The sequence below is a fragment of the Cyprinodon tularosa genome, unplaced genomic scaffold (genome assembly GCF_016077235.1).
Source record: "Cyprinodon tularosa strain WSP-4 unplaced genomic scaffold, ASM1607723v1 ctg634, whole genome shotgun sequence".
Taxonomy (NCBI): domain Eukaryota; kingdom Metazoa; phylum Chordata; class Actinopteri; order Cyprinodontiformes; family Cyprinodontidae; genus Cyprinodon; species Cyprinodon tularosa.
Genome location: NW_024039379.1, coordinates 531,767 through 552,409, shown reverse-complemented (window position 1 = coordinate 552,409; position 20,643 = coordinate 531,767). Strand labels below are relative to the sequence as shown.

At 45.0% G+C, this 20,643-nt stretch overlaps 1 protein-coding gene across 6 annotated transcripts in view; it reads left to right on the top strand.

The window, feature by feature from the left end:
• The window catches only part of usp54a (ubiquitin specific peptidase 54a), a 46,726-nt gene extending 30,235 nt beyond the window's left edge, over positions 1-16,491 (top strand). For 2 of the 6 annotated variants that reach the window (XM_038308303.1, XM_038308302.1), the window contains exons 10-22: positions 127-295; positions 374-532; positions 644-772; positions 930-1,557; positions 2,733-2,863; positions 2,936-3,100; positions 3,279-3,398; positions 5,623-5,785; positions 6,884-7,704; positions 12,565-12,662; positions 13,168-13,278; positions 13,813-14,044; positions 15,881-16,491. In XM_038308303.1, coding sequence (XP_038164231.1) covers positions 127-295; positions 374-532; positions 644-772; positions 930-1,557; positions 2,733-2,863; positions 2,936-3,100; positions 3,279-3,398; positions 5,623-5,785; positions 6,884-7,704; positions 12,565-12,662; positions 13,168-13,278; positions 13,813-14,044; positions 15,881-16,431 — 3,477 coding nt within the window. In that variant the 3' untranslated portion in view covers positions 16,432-16,491. Of the gene's footprint in view, positions 1-126; positions 296-373; positions 533-643; positions 773-929; positions 1,558-2,732; positions 2,864-2,935; positions 3,101-3,278; positions 3,399-5,622; positions 5,786-6,883; positions 7,705-12,564; positions 12,663-13,167; positions 13,279-13,812; positions 14,045-15,880 lie in introns of those variants that run through there. The other 4 variants (XM_038308304.1, XM_038308305.1, XM_038308306.1 and 1 more) reach the window with 4 other exon arrangements.
• Positions 16,492-20,643: the final 4,152 nt, after the last annotated feature.

The following is a 20,643-nucleotide window of genomic DNA, read 5'->3' as shown; positions in this document are numbered from 1 at the left end:
GTCTGAGGCTGATTCTAGCAGTGTTGGTCTCCATGGTAACCCTGGTCTCTGTAGAGCCGTGCGTTCGGATGGCGTCGGTAGATAGACCGGTCCAATCATCCCGCTGCGTGTTTCTGTTTCCTCCAGATCGGCCCCAAGTGGAAGGACGTGGTGTCGCGCTGCATCAAGGGCCACTACCAGCCGCTGCTGCTGCTGTACGCGGACCCCCGGGGGACGCCGGTGTCGGCGCCGGACCTGCCGCCGCGTCTGGACCTGCAGCACCTGAACAAGGCCAGTTACGACAGCGAGGACTCGGGTAAACAGACCGTCTGCATGAAGCAGCTGTTAGGAGCTGGACCATAGTGATGACATCATCACTGCCGCCCCCCAACAGGCCGCGAGCCGTCCATCTCCAGCGACACGAGAACCGACTCGTCTACAGAGAGCTACTGCGGCCGTGGGCCCCCCCACTCCCACCATGAGGCCCAGGGAACCCTCGTCTGCCCGCAGCGACCGGACCGCGCCGCCTCGCTCTGCAGCCTGGAGGCCATAGGTACCCCCTCCCCCCCAGACCCGACCCGCCCCGACCCGCTGGTTCCTCCATCCTCACTCATTCACTGTGATGCATGAACTGTAATCCATCCCATAATGCATCTGTCATCAGGCCGCCTGGCGGACGGGGAGCAGCAGCAGGCTCTGAGGAAAGGAGGCGGGGCCTCGGACAGGAGGCGGAGCTCCGGGCGGTCTCGGCGAAATAAACACGAACCGTCATCAGCAGGTTACCATAGCGATGGTAGGCGGGGCTTAGACTTCATTCATCATTTCCTCTGTTAACAGAGAAGCTTTTCTTTGGTTCCTCATGATTCATTCATTCACCCTAAGTTCTCCATCGCTGCTCTCCTCCTTCCTCCTCGGTCTCCCACACTGTTTTCTTCTCCTCCATCTTCCAGGAGAAACCCTGAAGGAGCAGCAGGTTCCTCGCCAACTCCCCAAACCTTCCTCCTCCTCGTCTTCCACCAGTCGCCTCAGAGACTTTAAGGACACCATGACCAACATCATCCGCCCCCTCTCCTCCTCGTCTTCCTCCTCTCTGCCAGCCGCCGTCTTCTCCTCCCCCTCCTCCTCCCCCTTCATCCAGAACCTCCCAGGTCCAAATGCGGCTCCGGGTTCCTCTAAAGTCCAGGACTGGGAGGCTGACAGCACCAGCAGCGAGTCCAAGTCCAGCGCCTCAGGAGGAGCGGGGCGGTACCGACCGGCCTGGAAACCGCGGAGGGAGACGCTGAACATTGACACCATCTTCACCCGAGAGAGGCGGAGGCAGGCGGGGTACAGCCCCCTGGGAGGACCCCCACCTGATGGGGGAGGAGCTGCTGATGGAGGAGACGCCTCCTTCTCAGCCCAGGAGGAGGCGTCCTCCGTCAGACCTGGATCCTCCAGGACGCTGCCCACCTCCTTCAGAGAGTCGCGGCTCCCTCCTCCTCCTCCTCCCAGGTTGATCCAGAGGATGGAGAGCGGCTATGAGAGCAGTGAGAGGAACAGCAGCAGCCCTGTGAGTCTGGAGCTCAACCTGGGAGACAGGTGAGGAACCGGGGAGGGAGGGGAGGGGCCGGGGGAGGGACTGAGGGGGAGGGGGAGAAGGGAGGGACCTGGGCCCACTCCCAAACTGGTTCCTAAACACTAACCCTCCATTAGCGCATTCCTGTGGAGGGTCCATCACAGTCAGTGCTGTCCCAAACCATGTAGTGGGTAGGGCAAGTAGAAGATGGACGATTCTCTTCTAAATAGTTTGATTTCACTGGATAGATTTATTGTTAAGTAAATGGCAAACATTTGATGTGATGTCATCCTGCGCTACAGAGCTACAGCCATGAAAATTGAAGGTTGCCATAGGAACAAATGCTTCCCTTTTCTGTTGGAGGGAAAACCGGCACTTTCTCGTTTACACCCCCCACCTTCAATCCAGGCGCCTTCCAAAGCTGTGAAAGCGACTTTATTGGGAATGTTAAGGTTAGCGGTTAGCCGTTAGCCGGCGGTTTGGGATTCAGCCCTAGAGTCTCTTTCTGCTCTGATATGCTAACAGTGGTTTATGGTTTCTGGCACAACTGGATGAACTTCTTCGGTCTCCAGCTGAACATCGAGGTTCACTTTCTGACGGATTGTGTTAAAAATGCAGGTTGAACCAGTTTGAACATGAATTACTGACTGAAAACCACATTTATTCCATAAGAAACATTTAATTCAGTGAGGTTTAGATTAGACAATCGCTGCTCACAATGACTCCCTATAACCATCCATAGAACATATAGGAAACTCCTGTTATTAGACAACACTGACCCCCGCAGGTCCAACTGGAAATTACACTTCAAAAAACAATCACTGTTAAAAGACATTTTAAAGGTACAAAATACCAACAAGATAAATGAAGATAAAGCCAGTAGGGAACACTGATGATATATAAAACTATCTTCTTGTATTTATTTTTATCATTTTTTTATCATCTATTTTGTATTAAATAGATGGAGGGCTGGTAGGAAACCAATGAAGATGATTTTGTTTCAGACTAACTGATTAAAAGCTGTTAATATGATTAAACAATAAATATTTTAAAATCCCAGCAGCTCAAAGTCTGAAATGTTGGTATCTGCATCTGAGATGAAAGTTTAGCTCTTCTGTCTGAATGTTAAAGTCCGTCACTAAAATTTAAGACATGAATAAATCCATCTAGATGAACTGATGCTGTCTTTGTTCTGCAGGGACAGCGCTGGCAAGAAACCTTCCTCCTCCTCCTCCTCCTCCTCCTCAGGACCATCATGGAGGAACATCAGGTCAAAGAGCAGCGGCTCCTTGCTGCAGGACATCGGCTCCACCAGCAGAGGGAGCCTCGGTACGGAGGATGAAGTTTAGAAGTCATGACCCAGACCCGGCTGTTCTCTAAGCTGTGATGTTTGTGTTGCAGCGCCCCCTGCAGGCCGCAGCGAGCTGGACGAGCTGCAGGAGGAGGTGCTGAGGAGAGCAAAGGAGGAAGAGCAGCAGCGGCGGCAGGAGAAGGAGAGGGAGGCGGCTCTGGGCTTCAACCCGAGACCCAGCAAGTTTCTGGACCTGGACCAGCTGCAGGTCCAGGGTGAGTTCTGCAGCTCTGATGGTTCAGAGAGTCGGGCTGAAGCGCTGCAGACTGCGAGCTCAGCAGATATGATGAACAGCAGGAATGTTCCTCTGACCTGCTGAGCGGCTCAAACCGAAACAAACGAAGCGATGAACCAGCAGCTTCTCCCATTGTTCTGACTCGGTTTGTCCTGCAGGTAAAGGCGACAGCTTTGACAGGTGTGTGATGGAGGCGGAGCTTCTGCTGGACCAATCGCTGCGTCTGGAGCAGGCAGGCGAAGTCACAGCGGCGCTGTCTGCGGTCAACGAAGCCGTCTGTAAGCCCCTCCCACTGCACAGACCCCGGCCCTATTTAGTTGCACTACAGAAATGATCAATAAATAAGTTAAAATCTCTTAATTTAAGTTTATTTCCCCTTAATTTGAGCAGGTAAATATGATGATCTGCCAATGGAATGACTATAATAACTCTAAAAATAAGATAATTAGATAAAATGCACCTGAAATAAGACATTATAATTATTTTTGATGCCCAAATAGCTGCTCTGTAACAGTTAGAGGTTTTCCAGTCCAAACGTCTGTTAAAAACGCCACAACCCGCCCAATTCACATATATCGATATACACTATATTGCCAAAAGTATTTGCTCACCCATCCAAATTATTGGAATCAGGTGTTCCAATCACTTCCATGGCCACAGGTGTATAAATTCAAGCACCTAGGCATGCAGACTGTTTTTACAAACATTTGTGAAAGAATGGGTCGCTCTCAGGAGCTCAGTGAATTCCAGCGTGGAACTGTGATAGGATGCCACCTGTGCAACAAATCCAGTCGTGAAATTTCCTCGCTCCTAAATATTCCACAGTCAACTGTCAGCTGTATTATAAGAAAATGGAAGTGTTTGGGAACGACAGCAACTCAGCCACGAAGTGGTAGGCCACGTAAACTGACGGAGCGGGGTCAGCGGATGCTGACGCGCATAGTGCGAAGAGGTCGCCAACTTTCTGCAGAGTCAATCACTACAGACCTCCAAACTTCATGTGGCCTTCAGATTAGCTCAAGAACAGTGCGCAGAGAGCTTCATGGAATGGGTTTCCATGGTCGAGCAGCTGCATCCAAGCCATACATCACCAAGTGCAATGCAAAGCGTCGGATGCGGTGGTGTAAAGCACGCCGCCACTGGACTCTAGAGCAGTGGAGACGCGTTCTCTGGAGTGACGAATCGCGCTTCTCCATCTGGCAATCTGATGGACGGGTCTGGGTTTGGCGGTTGCCAGGAGAACGGTACTTGTCTGACTGCATTGTGCCAAGTGTAAAGTTTGGTGGAGGGGGGATTATGGTGTGAGGTTGTTTTTCAGGAGCTGGGCTTGGCCCCTTAGTTCCAGTGAAAGGAACTCTGAATGCTTCAGCATACCAAGACATTTTGGACAATTCCATGCTCCCAACTTTGTGGGAACAGTTTGGAGCTGGCCCCTTCCTCTTCCAACATGACTGTGCACCAGTGCACAAAGCAAGGTCCATAAAGACATGGATGACAGAGTCTGGTGTGGATGAACTTGACTGGCCTGCACAGAGTCCTGACCTCAACCCGATAGAACACCTTTGGGATGAATTAGAGCGGAGACTGAGAGCCAGGCCTTCTCGTCCAACATCAGTGTGCGACCTCACAAATGCGCTTCTGGAAGAATGGTCAAAAATTCCCATAAACACACTCCTAAACCTTGTGGACAGCCTTCCCAGAAGAGTTGAAGCTGTTCTAGCTGCAAAGGGTGGACCGACGTCATATTGAACCCTATGGATTAGGAACGGGATGTCACTTAAGCTCATATGTGAGTCAAGGCAGGTGAGCAAATACTTTTGGCAATATAGTGTATTTACTGTGTGAACATGAACACACTTCAGTACAACTTACTCTACATGTCAAAACGCTTCAATTCAACCAAATCTTCCTAGTTTTTCTCCATATAGATGCCTCCAGTAAAGCACATTCACATGAAAATTAATTTTAATTAAAAATTATTGAACGGGATGTAATAATTTCGTATTTAAAGTACTTTCAGAAGTTTGAATTCTGAATATGAACAGACTTTTCCTTTTTAAAGTTAACTTCTAAACCGCCGATCTGACCCCCAACCTGCCCAGAAGCTATTTTTAATCTCAAAATAAAAAATGAAAACCACCCAATCGGGCGGGTTACTGCCCAATCTGGCAACACTGTGACTCCTCTCCTTATTTATGGACCAAAGTAACTGAAACATGATGCATAAGAAGAAGAGGCTCGATTGGATCGTTTTTCTGAGCCTTCAGGCTGGTTTCAGTGTTTTTCTGTTGGTTTTACATGATTTCTGTTTATTATTTCCTCATTTCTGACACACAGCAGGCCTCACGTCTCATAAACACTGATTTCATGTTTCCTTTAAATGATTTTTACATGAAAACCATCATATGTTATTATTTTCTTTCTTTTCATTTCCCATTTATTCTTTCTTTTCTTTATTTTCTGTGTCCGTTGTTCTGTAACTCCCCCACACACGCGCTGCAGCCAAGCTGCGCTCTGTGGCGACTGAGGTTGGAGCTAGTAGCCACAGTCGGCTGCAGCGCTGCACCAGGAGAGCCCGCAGCCTGCAGCAGCGCATGCAGCTGCAACAGGAGGCAGTAAAACAGGAAGCTGTGCTGCAGGAGGAGCAGCAAAAGGAGGAGCCCAGGTACCACTTGCACTGAACTCAGCCAATCAGAGGTCAGGGAGGCTCAGGCTGTCGGGGGTCAACAAAACCAGCTAATTCAATTCTATTCAGTTTATTTCTATAGCTCCAATTCACATCATGTCATCTCAGGTCACTTTCCAGTTCACCAGATCATCCAGTCAGATTGATTCAAAGTTTTCTATCTAAGGAAAACCAGCTGATTGCATCGACTCATTGACTCTTCAGCAATCCCTCACACTAAGCATGCTTGTAGCGACAGTGGAGAGGAAAAACTCCCTTTGAACATGAAGAAACCTCCAGCAGAACCAGGCTCAGTGTGAGCGGCCATCTGCTGAGGCCCACTGGGGTTCAAGGAGACAGAAGCAGACATAGAAAAAGAAGCATAGATACAAAAGGCAACTGTCAACCAGCTCCACAGGCGGCCCCGTCCAGGAAACACACAGCCAGGCAGACGAGCTCCGAGCCAGCTCCCATGTCAGAGGATGAAGAGAGCACATCCAGTTAGTCACAGTCAGAGAAACAGGACTACACTGGAAAACAGGCCAAGCTCCAACATCTAGAAACAAAGGTGTTGATGGCAGCAGCACAGCTGATATTTCTCTCCAGGATGGAGTCACAGCCAAACAGGAACAGACCAGATGAAGCTACTATGAGAAAAAGCAGAGAGAGCAGAACGTTAGAGATTGAACTAACAGATTCTGCAGAGTGGGAGAATAGAGATAGAATGAAGCAGAATGATGAAAAAGGGGTCCCTATGTCCTCCAGCAGTCTAAGCCTATAGCAGCAGAACTATAGAGATAGCTCAGGATAACCTGAGGCACTCTAACTAGAAGCTTTATCAAAAAGGAAAGTTTTAAGCCTAGCCTTAAAAGTAGACAGGGTGTCTGCCTCACGGACTAAAACTGGTAGTTGGTTCCACAGGAGAGGAGCCTGAGAACTAAAAATAAGATGTTTCTGTAAAGTTTTGGCAGCAAACATCTATATATTTTGTTTTTGGAACATTTAAGCCCCGCCCACTCACATGTGCATATAAAGTTATTATTTGAAGCTTCAAGCGTTTAATGTGGTTGTCTCTCTCTCCCTCTCTCTCCCCTGCAGTGAAAAGCCTCTCCCGCTCGCAGTTCTTCTGACAGACCAGCAGGGCAACCAGTCCGCTGCCCATCCACAGGACACTCACCTTTCCACTAGCTTTAAGCCCCTCCCATCTGCATCAGGTTTGCCCTCTGGCTCCGCCTCCAGCCCTTTGGCCCCCTCTCCAAGTAGGACCAGGAGTCCCCGCTCTTTCTTTGGGAAAACCCTCAGTAATGCCAGGTCCCTCCCTGCTCTCTCTGTGGATACCTGCCTGGAAGACTTGGCTCCTCCCCCTCCACCTGTAGAGGATTGGTCTGTCCCATTACAAGCCCCGCTCCCACCTAGAACCCCGTCACCTGCTGATCCCACCACTAGGTGTCCTGTGATAACACCAGAGGGCGACTCGTGTCAAACTAATAATAAACAGGCCACACCCGTCAATCATAGCCCAGCTTCAACTTTGGCTCCTCCCCCTTCCTCCAGCCCAACCAGGAAGTGGTCTTGTTTAAGTCTGGAGCAACCTGATGTGGTGGATTCTCCAAACCGATCGATCAGCCCCCCCGTTCAGCCCCCTTCAGACTCCGCCTCCAACCCCCCACCGCTTGGCCAGCCCGTCAGACCCGCCTCCAGTCCGGTTCACCGAGGCGCCCTGCCTGTAGAATGCTGGGCGGAGAACGTCAACCGGTACTACAACTCCCAGAATGCAGTGGGAGGTGGAGGAGTAGCGGCAGCGGAGGCTGTAGAGGAGATGTCTGAGCTGGAGACGCTGTACCAGGCCAGTCTGCAGGCTCCCAGCATGCACCGGGGCAGCCGTGGGGTCAGCCCACAAGCAGGGGGCAGCAGAGCAGGTAGAGAGAAGATAAACATCAGTCTGTGACAATTAGAGAAGTAGAACCAATGAATAAATTCTGATGAACTGGTTTAACCCATTTAGGCCTAAAACGCCTGGAAAAAACACCTTAAAAACCTATGGCCGATTTTAAAAAATACCCCTAAAACCTGAAGTTTTTTTGTAAATTCAGCAACTGTGTCAACGCCTAAATTATTGATATCTCAGCTTCTGTAGCAGATAGAACTCAAAATATATTTTATCTTTGAAATTCTTCCAAAAAAAAAAAATGTGAAAAGCAGTAATCAAAAAAAAAAAAATTCAACCTTTTATTTTTTCCATATGTCATGTCTTCATTGAGAATGTGCAATATAAAACGTTTTCAAAATAAAGAACAAACATTACATAAATAACTATCTGATTACTTATTAACAGTATTATTATGCATAATAATGCATGTCTGTGTTATAAATTGCATACAACCTACCTCCAGATGGCCACAAATCTGTCCCGGGACATATTTTGGGGGAACTGCGTCCTGAAGAGAGGTTTACATACACAGCCCAATAAATGTCTTCATCTCCGTCACAGTCACCGGTGACCACTTTGCCATCTTTGCTCTTGTTGGAGTTTGGTTTGTTTGGTCACTGTACCTATTCGTCTCGGTAACTAGATGCATCCAAAGTTCTTCATTAAAAATATGCTCAAATGCCTGCAGCGGTGTGGCGTCTGCAGGCAAATCAACTTTCACTCCAGGTGTGCAGTTGAAAACACTCCGTGCATTGCGGTGGTAGTTCGATTGGTTCAGCGCGTTCAAAGTCATCATTTTCATCTATACCGTCATCAAAGCCGACACACTCCTCAAAATCACTGCCTTCCGACAACTCTTCTCTGTCAAACTCCTCCATGTTTGCTTGAAAAAAACTTCTTTCTTCTTGCTTGACTTATATGCTCTCCCGGCGTCAATGGTAGAATTACGCAACAGCGCCCCCGGCTTGAATGGTAGAAATGCGGTAATGCTTTCCCGGCCTAAATGGGTTAAGATCCAGACTAATTCTGATGAACAGAATTGATCAGGATGATGAGATTCTGGATCCATCAATATAATTATCTAAGTTTCTTCAGGTTCTGGTTTACCAGGGGAGCCATGATGAATGAAAGAACAGTATCAGGTCATTGTCTGATAAACAGAGTCTAGAGCAGGGGTGGGCAATTCCTTAGTGCCGGTATCCTGCAGCTTTTACATCCATCTTTGGTCTAACACACCTGAATCAAATGATTGAATTATCTCCTGAGTCTGCTGTCGGTTCCTCCAGAGTCCTCTCAATCATTGGATTCCTTAATCCAGGTGTGTTGAACCACAGGCACATTTAAAAGTTGCAGGATACGGGAATTTCCCACCCCTGGTCCAGAGCCAGTCTGGTCTGTTGAGCAGCAGGCTGCAGACTTCTGATCCACTAGATAAAAACCTTGATTCCATCTCAGCGTGGAGCTAAACGTCCTAATCTTTAATATGCTGGTGAAGATTCTCAGTCATCCAGGTCAGTTATTCCAAGAAAGTTAAACAAGAATCCTCTGGACTTTGTTTCCAAGTTTGAAGTTTCACTTCCATCCAGGAAGCTTTTCAATTCAAAATGTCAGAAATAGTTGATTCCTTCCTGCTATCATTGCAACCCTACCTTCCCCTTTAAAGGGGAACAGAAGACCCCCCCCCCACCCCTATTTACAGGTGCTGGTCATAAAATTAGAATATCATGAAAAAGTAGATTGATTTCAGTAATTCCATTTAAAAAGTGAAACTTGTATATTATATTCATACATTACATACAAACTCATATATTTCAGATGTTTATTTTGTTTAATTTTGATGATTACAAATGACAACAAATGAAAATCTCAAATTCATCATATCAGAAAATTAGAATATTACTGAAGACCAATAAAAACAAAGGATTTATAGAAATGTTGGCCAACTGAAAAGTATGAACATGAAAAGTATGAGCATGTACAGCACTCAGTATTTAGTTGGGCCTCCTTTGGCCTGTATTACTGCAGCAATGCGGCGTGGCATGGAGTCGATCAGTCTGTGGCACTGCTCAGGTGTTATGATAGCCCAGGTTGCTCTAATAGTGGCTTTTAGCTCTTCTGAATTGTTGGGTCTGGTGTATTGCATCTTCTTCTTCACAATACCCCATAGATTTTCTATGGGGTTAAGGTCAGGAGAGTTTGCTGGCCAATTAAGAACAGGGATACCATGGTCCTTCAACCAGGTACTGGTAGCTTTGGCACTGTGTGCAGGTGCCAAGTCCTGTTGGAAAATGAAATCTGCATCTCCAAAAAGTTGGTCAGCTGCAGGAAGCATGAAGTGCTCTAAAACTTCCTGGTATGTGGCTGCGTTGACCCTGGACCTCAGAAAACACAATGGACCAACACCAGCAGATGACATGGCACCCCAAACCATCACTGACTGTGGAAACTTTACACTGGACTTCAAGCAACGTGGATGAAGTGCCTCTCTTCTTTTCCTCCAGACTCTGGGACCTTGATTTCCAAAGGAAATGCAAAATTTACTTTCATCAGAGAACATGACTTTGGACCACTCACCAGCAGTCCAGTCCTGTTTCTCTTTAGCCCAGGCAAGACGCTTCTGACGCTGTCTGTGGTTCAAGAGTGGCTTGACACAAGGAATGCGACAGCAGAAACCCATGTCTTTCATACGTCTGTGTGTGGTGGTTCTTGAAGCACTCACTCCAGCTGCAGTCCACTCTTTGTGAATCTCCCCCACATTTTTGAAGGGGTTTTGTTTCACAATCCTCTCCAGGGTGCGGTTATCTCTCTTGCTTGTACACTTTTTTCGACCACATCTTTTCCTTCCCTTCGCCTCTCTATTAATGTGCTTGGACACTGAGCTCTGTGAACAGCCAGCCTCTTTAGCGATGACCTTTTGTGTCTTGCCCTCCTTGTGCAAGGTGTCGATGGTCGTCTTTTGGACAACTGTCAAGTCAGCAGTCTTCCCCATGATTGTGTAGCCTATAGAACTAGACTGAAAGACCATTTAAAGGCTTTTGCAGGTGGTTTGAGTTAATTAGCTGATTAGAGTGTGGCACCAGGGGCCATCAATTTTGAACCTTTTCACAATATTCTAATTTTCTGATATGATGAATTTGAGATTTTCATTTGTTGTCATTTGTAATCATCAAAATTAAACAAAATAAACATCTGAAATATATGAGTTTGTATGTAATGTATGAATATAATATACAAGTTTCACTCTTTAAATGGAATTACTGAAATCAATCTACTTTTTCATGATATTCTAATTTTATGACCAGCACCTGTAGAGACATAGACAGGTATGGGCCTGGCAGACTGACAAAGAAGCCAAACTAAAACCAGGCTTTGTTGGGCTACTGGATTAAACCTGGAACTCAACGCTATTTCTGACATTTTGAATTGAAAAAGCTTCCTGGATGGAAGAGAAACAAAGTCCAGTGGATTGATTTTAACTTTTTTGTAACAAAACCTTTAAGGAAAACGCAGTTTTTTTTACATGGGTCCTTGATTTTCCGTTATTCCATCATGTTCTACTCACCCGTATGAGTTTAGTGTCATTTGGAGCCGTTCTGAAGATATTCCGTTAGGTTATATCCAGTAACGTCTTCCTATGGGGAACGACTTGAAGGCACAAACTAAACTGTTCATCATTTATTCTTTATGGTACGCCAGCATTCAGAACATGGAGGCCAATCACTGTCCCCCAGACATCCGCGGTTAGTTTTTTTATATTTATATATTTTTTAAACAACGCAGCATGTATATGACGTCAGCAGCGCACTACCGTTCATTGTTCCTGTCCTCTGAACTGCTGCTAGTTTTCCTCACATGCCTGGAAGATGTCTAGAGCTGCTACCACAGATGATCTCGCTCTCCAGATGAACGATTCAGATTAGCTAGAATGAATAGAAGGGGTAGAGCGTAGCCGCCTGGTGTAATGTACATTGGTTAAATGAAGTTTAAAAAATAAACTCATACATGCGCCGCTTTGTTTTATAGAGTGGACCAAAAAGAAAGCCTGGTTTTAGTTTAGAAAACATGCAAATAGAAACAGACGAACAGGTCCCCCCCGTGGAATGGGGCTTCTTTGTTAGCCTGCAATGCCCCATACCTGTCTATGTCTCTGAAAGGGGGTCGTTAGAGGGAATGGTTGGCCTGGCTGAATAGGCAAGGTCTTCATTTCCCCTGTCATATTTTCCCCTCGCTAATATTTTTGCCAAAGCTAGCGCATATAAAACCCATCTACTCTCCTAACGTCACGGAGCACTAGAGTTTAGTTTTTTTTTAAATCGCAGCTTTCCGTGAAGTAAACTGCTCACTTTGTCTCACTGCGTCCAACTCCATGCTGATGCTAGCATCGGCTGTTCAGCGTGTTCGTTTGCGGGGGGGCGATGCAGAGAGCTTACTGAGGGACGGGGCGGCACTGAGCAGCTCCGCGCTCGGAACGGGACGAGCGGAATCGGCGCCCGTCGAAGTTTCTGTCAGCTTTTTCGCAGCAGTAATTTAATTTTTTTAATCAGCCACATTTTGGCCGATGTCAAATAATTAGCCGAACGTTAAGATCAGCCCTGCGATTTATCGGCACCGGGTTCTACGTAGAGCAGGCGTAGCTGCCTCTAGACCTGCCCAGGGTTTCACAGCTGGATAAATCATGTGATGAACGTAAATATTTAGATACTGAATAAAATATGAATGAATACAGAACCCTGTGGAACTCCACTTCATTCACATCAAATAAATTAGTGACAGGAAATAATTCTGGTCCCTAAAACAGAAATGGAAATATGGATTTCACTATAAATGATTTTTCTTTGTGTGTTTTAAGGTGTGAGGAGGATACCATCGGGATCTGGACGCTCCAAAACACCGACGGCTGAAATAGAGAGACATGCCTACAGAAGTCTGGTCTCACCTGTGCAAAAGGTATAAATGGACTGAAAGCTGCTGCTTCATCAGTAAAAAAGATAAATAATAAAGTTTTATTTTAACATTGATAACAAAATTAATGGAAAACTGGAGTCATAATCACGGATTAACCCTGAGCTGGACTGATCTGTTGATATTACAGAATTCTGTGTTCAGCTCAGGTTTAGTGGCTGATTTAACTGCTGTGGCAGAAAATTATGAAACATGTGGAACAACAGTGAATGAAGCCTAATAATCAGATCAATCTGAGCTCTAGAATTTATTGAAATTTTAGTTTATTCATGAAATGGTTTAAAAGATATAAAAGCCAAAAAGTGTTTAATTATAAATGCACTTTGAAGTTTAAAATCTTAAAGTGGTTGATTCAGATGCTGCATTTGGTCTCAGTAAGAGGAAGAAATATCCTCTTCATCCTCATCATCAGTTCCTCACCTGAGATTACTGGAAGTTTCTAAAGAAATATTCTGTAGAAAGATTCTGATCTTATCTGTGTCGTCTGCAGCCCCCCGCAGGTGAAGATGAGAGCTACAGCGCAGAAAACCTGCGATGCCTCGCTCGAAGTCTGAGCGGAACCGTCATCGGGTCGAGACCGCAGACCCTCCCACAAAGATGTGTAAGTCAAACACAGGAGGATAATGCTGCCCCCTGGTGTTATCATGTCATCACTGCAGCCTATTTCCCTCCATGACTCAAAGTGATGTGACTGATTGCGGCTAATGAATGAGATCAAACCAGGAAGTGAATTTAGTTCAAAGCCTCAAACTGAGATCAGTCTGAAAGGTTTCAGCAGCTGCTGATGTTCATCCATCCTGTATTCAGCCCTCAGGAGTCGCCTCAGGCTGCTGCTTAAATTATTTATGCCTCATTTAGTTCCTCTGGTAGCTTTACCCTGAGCGCCGTCTGCCAGGTGAAGCTGACTCATGTTAAACATCCAGTAGCCTGCAGACATCTTCTGATCACATTTACTGAAACTATGGTGGCTCAAAGGGTCCACTATCTGTCAGAATCACTCAGAGAAACTTTATCTGACAGTTTTAGCTCATTTATGTTTTTATTTCACATACATCTTGTTAATTTACCTCCTCATTTTTTTTTACTCCTCCTTTGAATCCATCTTCATCACGCCTCCTCTTCCTCATCCTGTCTGAAGGACCCCAATGTCTCCAGGCCCCCCCTCAGACACTCAAACCTTCACAGCACCTCCTCCCTCCCACGCTGTCCCAGCACCTCCTCCTTGCACCCCCCCTCCTCCACCTCCTTCCCAGCAGATCACGCCTCCTTCCATCAACCCCGACACCATGGACCCCCAGCTCCACAGCACCCCCACATGCAGGCATCACGGCCCCCCAGCTCGGGGCCCTCCTCCTGGGGACACTCAGGTAACCCACTGACCCCTCACCTCCTCACTGCTCCTCAATCACTCTCACATTTTTGTTGTGCAATTTTACCAGAAGATTATGAATATATATAAAAATATACACATGGAAAAGTTCAAACATGGAAACAAGGTCCAGTGGATTGTTTTTAATTTTTCGGAATGACTATGACCTGAATGACTAAGAATTTTCACCCGCGTATTCATAAGGGTGCTTATGATTCTATTGTTAATAGAATCTTATTTATAAAGAATCCCATAAAATCATTACTGCTAAGAGCAGGTGGAATGGACGCTTCAACAGAGCTATGGCTCTGGGTGAGAAATATGCTGCTCTTGTTTTACAAAGGGTCCTCTTATCCAGCAGTAAGCTATTTTTCCAGACTAGGTGGGATAAACCAGGGAGCCAGCTTTCTATTTTTAAAGTTTATCTTTTTCAAGGGAGTACACAAAGTACTAGTAACTCCATCAAAAAAATTATCAATTTGTTAACTCGGTTAAAGTAATCCTGAAGGTTATTAGAAAGTGGTCAGAGAGGATACGGTTGTGAGGAAATACTTTTATTTCTTCATATTCTATGCCGTATGTCAGGACAAGGTCCAAAGTATGAAGATGAGAACGTGTGGGACTATTCACATTTTGAACAAAGCCTGTCAAATGTAAGGTAGCATTAAATGCTAGATTTAAGCTATTACCTTGAATGTCAGCATGGATGTTAAAATCCCTCATTATGATGACCCTGTCAGAGTGTAAGGACCTTGTGGACGATGGTGAGTTACAAAAAGAAGAGGTTTTGTTGCTTTACAATTTGGATGAGGGAAACTTGGGGTTAAATTTTCAAAATAATAAAAACTAATAATTGGCTTTGAGGTAATCAGTAAGTCAGACTGAAAGATTTTTGCTACTCCTCCCCCTTTGCACAGAATTTGTGCGCATATGAAATTGTAGTTGCCTCATTTATGCTCACATAATCCTCTTGCTGCAGCCATGTTTCTGTGAGGCAACATAAATCTATTTGATAATAATAGATCAAATTAACTAACTGACCTTTTTATTAGAAATACATTATGTTAACTAATAAAGTATCTAATGCTGACATATTCCTGTATTTGGAGAGAACTGATTGATTCTCATGTGTTTAAGTGCTTCAAGCTGACCATGGTAACTATGGCTACGTTCACCCTGCAGGCCTTGATGCTCAATTCCGATTTTTTTTTTGCGTTGCTGATCACATTTCCAAATATATGCGACTTGTATGTGATCTCCTGTGTGAACTGCATTCATACAGCTTAAGTGTCCCGCATGCGCAGCAGAGGACGCGATGACGTCACAGGCCAGCGTGCTGTTTGTTCACGGAAGTAAACATGGATGGTAGTGCTGGAGCGCATCTAGCGATCTTTCCAAACCTTAAGACCTCAATCTTTACAAGATGGTTAAAAAATACTGCTCTCCGCATCATCGTCCGTCATGGTTTGTTCGTTTTCTTGCCATTTCTGCGTAGCAAGACCCAGAAAAGTGACCTTTGTCGGGTATTAATGGCGTTCAGGTCGGATGAATGCGACCTGGCCGTTCAGACACAGGCCGATTTGAAAAGATCGGATTCGTATCGGATTCAGCACCACATAGCCAAGTGGCCTGGGTCGCAATGGAAAAAATCGGATCTGTGTTGTTCAGACGGCCATGTAAATCAGATCCAGGTCGCATATGGGCCAAAACATCAGATTTGGGTCGCTTCAGGCTGCGGTGTGAAGGTAGCCTATGACGACATAAACTAGTTTCCATGAGGTGAACTGTTACCTCTGGACTCTGAATCTTGTCTCTCTTTGTTCCTCCTCTTCAGCTCCTTCACGCCTCCAGCACCAGTTTCTGGTTTTGCCTGATAGGAGTCCGACTCCCTCAGGTCTCCACAGCAACACGATGAATTATGGCACTCTGCCTCGGCGTGCCCCACCTTCCTCCTCCTCCTCCTCCCTGCCTAGGCCCAGAACCGGTCCTCCTACTTCTTTGGGTCCACAGAGTCTCTACTCCACCCTGGTCCTCCCTCGGCGCCCCACTAACACCTCCATCAGCCACCAGGAGGCGTCTCTAACTGGGAGAGGAACCGGCTCTGCTCCTCAGCGCCACCGTGAGTCAGGAGACGTCCCCATTCAGCCCCGCCGCATGGATGTCCCCCCTGAGACCGACTGGCGCCGGGATGTGGAGTACAGGAACAGTCGGCCCAGCTCCTCATGGGACCAGAGGTCCGTTAATCTCCAGCGGACAGACAGGGGCCCCAACAGGGGCCCTCGGCTCTGCTCCCTCTGCCAGCAGCTTCCTGCAGACCTGTCACGTCCTTACTGCCGGACCTGTGCAGCTTATGTGGCCCGATACGGTTCAGGCAGCAGACAGTGAGAGAGACACCAGCAGATCGATGCTGAGATGAAGGCGGTGGGTCCAAACCCGGAGCAAGAATCTGAATCTGAACAGAACCTTCAGATTCAGAACCCAGGCTCAGAAGAACTCAGTCCAAAGTGGACCCTGGTATCAGCATCCAGCAGAACCTCTGTTCTGCTCTGGAGAAGCTGTTTGGGCTTCAGTTCTGCATCAGATGAAGAACGGACTTCTTGCGTACGGTTCTAACAGAACCTTGTATATTTTTGTAGCCTGTTGCTCTGCTTGAGGAGATGATCTCCAAGATTCTGACCTGAATCTAGTCAACTGTTTAGCTTCTCAGATGTTCTCCTTCCAGTTAGATTAGATTCAAAGCAAAGCTGCAGCTCATGTTTAGTCTGACGGTTCTGATTTTAGCCTCAGTTTTCTCCATGTGAAGATCTTTGATCTGCTCCATCTGAAGTATTTAAAGATCCTTTTCTCTTTGGTTTCAGCCCATTTTTTCCTCTTCAGATGAACTCCAAGTTAAAGATCATGTTTTAGATCTGAGAGTTCAGTTTTCATCATGTGCAAGTTTTTATTTCTGCTTATCAGATTTTATTTTGTAATATTTCTGCTTTTTGTTTTACTCCAGCAAACAGAGACAAAATGATTAAAATGTTTTCTGGAAACGTTTGAAGTCTCTTAGATCATAGTTGGACCTGATGTCTCTGGTTTTAGTCAGACCTTCAGATCATCCAGAGCAGGTTTCTGAACTCATCCATAGATCAGAACAACTAAACTCCAGTCATAGCTTAAACCCAAAGTTCTTCTTCTTAACTCAGACTGGATAGTTTGGGCACCTTACCCCTTGCTCACACTGGCTCCGGTGCGGTTACCGAGCCGACGGAGACCGCAACTCCCGCACACCCCCTCTCACACCGCCCTTTTGACTACGGTGCGGTGCGGCTCCGGCAACAGGTCCGGAGATTTAACTCGCGAGAACAGAAGTTCACTTGAGTTCACGTAACTTCACGCGATAACACGGCCCAAATAAGGATATTTGCGAGAGCTTGTTGCGGAGGGCTCCGGCACGCCGCAAGGATAGCTTTCTTGCTGAATTTTCTGCAGCGCCAGAGTGTCTCGGTAACCGCAGCCGGACAGCTCAGCAGCCGGTGAGAGAGGTTTACGTCTTTTTAATGACTTGGAATCACTGCAGCGCCGCACCCACCGCACCGCAACGGTAAGACCGGAGTCGGTGTGAGCCGGGGGTTAGAAACACACAGACAGAGAAACACTTCATTTGTTCTGGTTTGGATTTTTGTTTAAATCAATGTTTCAGGTCATCAAACCAGTTTCAATATTGGATATAGATAATCTGTGTAAATAAAGCAGTTTTCAAATGAAGGTTATATTAGTTAAGAAAAGTTCCAAACCAAAATGAAACTGTAGCCCCATATACGCTACCCTCAGAAACCGATCCGTGCCGAATTCAGAGCGGTTAACCGAACCAAGATCGCTTCCTTACGACCATTTCTACACCACGCTAGCACTGTTCCTCGCTTCCTAGTGGCGATCTACGGTACTACTGCTCTGTAGTGGTAAAAAAGCAAACCAACATGTAATATTCAGGAAGTTTGTGGAGAGTCAGGCGAAGAAGGCAGCCATTGGTGAATTTACTTTCTTTTCTTTTGGGAAGGGGATATGACAAACGATAGTCTAATCAGGGCTTCCAGACGCAGGAAACAACGACAGACGTTGAGGTTTATTACACTGCTGAGCAGAATCATCACTGGAAAACGTGCAGCGCTGTAGGGAAGCTAGGATTTTAATAAATGTCTGAAATTACCTGATTACGGAGGCTGACTGTAAGGAGATGACGCAGTCTGCTCATGTTCTCTTTGTTATCAGAGAAGTGAGCCAGAACTGAACCGCGCCAAGCCCTACTGATGAACTGATGAACTAGTACCATGTTAGCGCGGTTCGGTTGTTTCTGGCACGGTCCAGTTCAGTTGTGCGTAGCATTTACATTCAACAGTTACCTCTGTTACCGTGCTCGGACCGATCTGTGCACGGTTTCAAAAGGGTAGCGTAAATCAGGGTTCCTGCGGGTCCTTAAAAAGTCTTAAAAGGCATTCAATTCTTCAAAATAAAACTAAGGCCTTAATTGGTATTTAAATGTCTTAAATCAGTCTTTCATAGGTCTTAATTTTTGAAACATCATAAATAGGATTATTTTTATCACAATTAATTTTTCATTTTTAGCTTTCTTCCTGTATGGGAAGCTTTTCAAAATGTAAAACATTAGTGCAGTGGTTTATGTTAAAATAAACCTTTGGGTTTAGTTGTCGCAAGCAGGTTTTTCTTGTGTTTCTTGTGAATTTGGTCTTAAATTTTTTTTTTCAAGTGGCATTAAAAAGTCTGGAATTTAACTTGCCTTATGCTGTAGGAACCCTGTCAATGGGGCTTATAAGAAGAAGTTATCAACCTCCTTGTTAAACCATGAATTATGATTAAACTAAACTACAGTTTACAGTTTTACAGATCCCAAAAAGCAACACATGAGCTAAAAACATTCAAAAATAATAGAAAAACAAATTGTCTGCTAACAGTTTCCATCAGTTCCATGCTTTGTGCTAAGCTAGGCTAACAGCTTCCTGGGGCTAAAAATATGGGACTGTTCCTTTAAGCAGGGTAGCAGGGCGCGGCTCTGCGTGAACTATTCACACGTTTCCTGTATCAAAATAAAAGGCCAGAAGAAGAAGCTCTGATCTGGAAATGTTCATGTTTTTCTGTTGTTGTTGTTTCAATGTTTTTGGTTTGACGATGCAGGAGTTTAGAAATAAAATAAAAACTGTCGTTCAGTCTGTCCAAGTTAGCAGCTTTGAAGTAAAGCAGCTTCTTTTAGTCCACAAACTGTCAGCGTCTGCTTTTCTTTGAAAAATCCCTGACCTGAGGTTTTGCTGTAATTTATTTGACAAAAAGCATTAATTCCAAAAATATCTAAAAAATAAGATGGAAATGTGTTACTGTATGATTTTTGACAGTCGATGTTATAGAAAAGAAAAATGTTTAATTGAAAAAAATCCATATTAAAAGATTATTAACGCCGCTGGACTCCTCGCCACATGAGGCGCTATTTAGCTGGAGCAGAACTGCAAACAGGAGAAGGTTCGGCCATGGAGTCCAGAGACTGAACAAAAGACAAAGGAATAGGAATTATGCTGAAGAATCGTATATTATTGTATTAAAAAGACTCATAGATCCTGCTGGGAGATTCATAATAATCAAAGCCTCAATAATGAACCACAATTTAATTTAGTTTAACCTTTATGGTAATAATATAGATGACCCTGATTTCTACAATAATTAGATTCTCTTTATTACAGCTTTCACAGTCATGTGATCTTGGGTTGAAACTTTACTCCTAATCTCGACCAATCCTCAGGTTTAGTTTTGTCCATCCTAACAATAGACTGTTTATACAACATTTGATGTCTGAACCAAACTTAAGAGATGTACAGGCGGTACAGAATCCAACAACGAAAGAATAATCTTGCCACTCAATGATCCATAATAGCTATAGATGCATAGAATACTTCCTAATTTCAAAATCTTTCGCTACCAGAATTAAGAGTTATGCCTATAAAAGCATACTGATCTCTGACCACTCCCTTTGCATGCTTACATTTTCACCATTAAGTGCGTTTAGGCTTAATCCTATTTGGTGATTAAAACCCCACTGGTTGCAAATGCCCAACTTTCTGAAGTATATTGAGATAAATATTGATAACTTCAGCCTTAATCAATCTGAGACTACTGCATCTATTAGATGGGAAACCTTTAAGGCTTTTATACTGGGTCAGATGATAAGCTACACAAAAAATAAAGCTAATAAAACTATCAAATAATGAAGAACAAATAATGGAGACTGAGCTTGAGATAAATCTTAAGGGTTCTAAAAAAAAAAAAAGCAACAGGAATTGTTAATACTGTGAGCAAAATATGACTAAATACTAACAAAACTTTATTAGAGATATTCAGATAGAAACAATCCTGCTATGATCAGGGAGAGAGGACAGGGAAACTACAATAAATGAAATTACAACTGCAAATAAAAACACTACTCATCCTCAATAAATGAATCTCTTTAAAGACTATTACTCAAAATTGTATAAGTCTCAAATGCATATACCCCAAATATCGCTTGGCTTCTTTCTTAATTCTATAAACACCTCCACACTTAGTGAAACA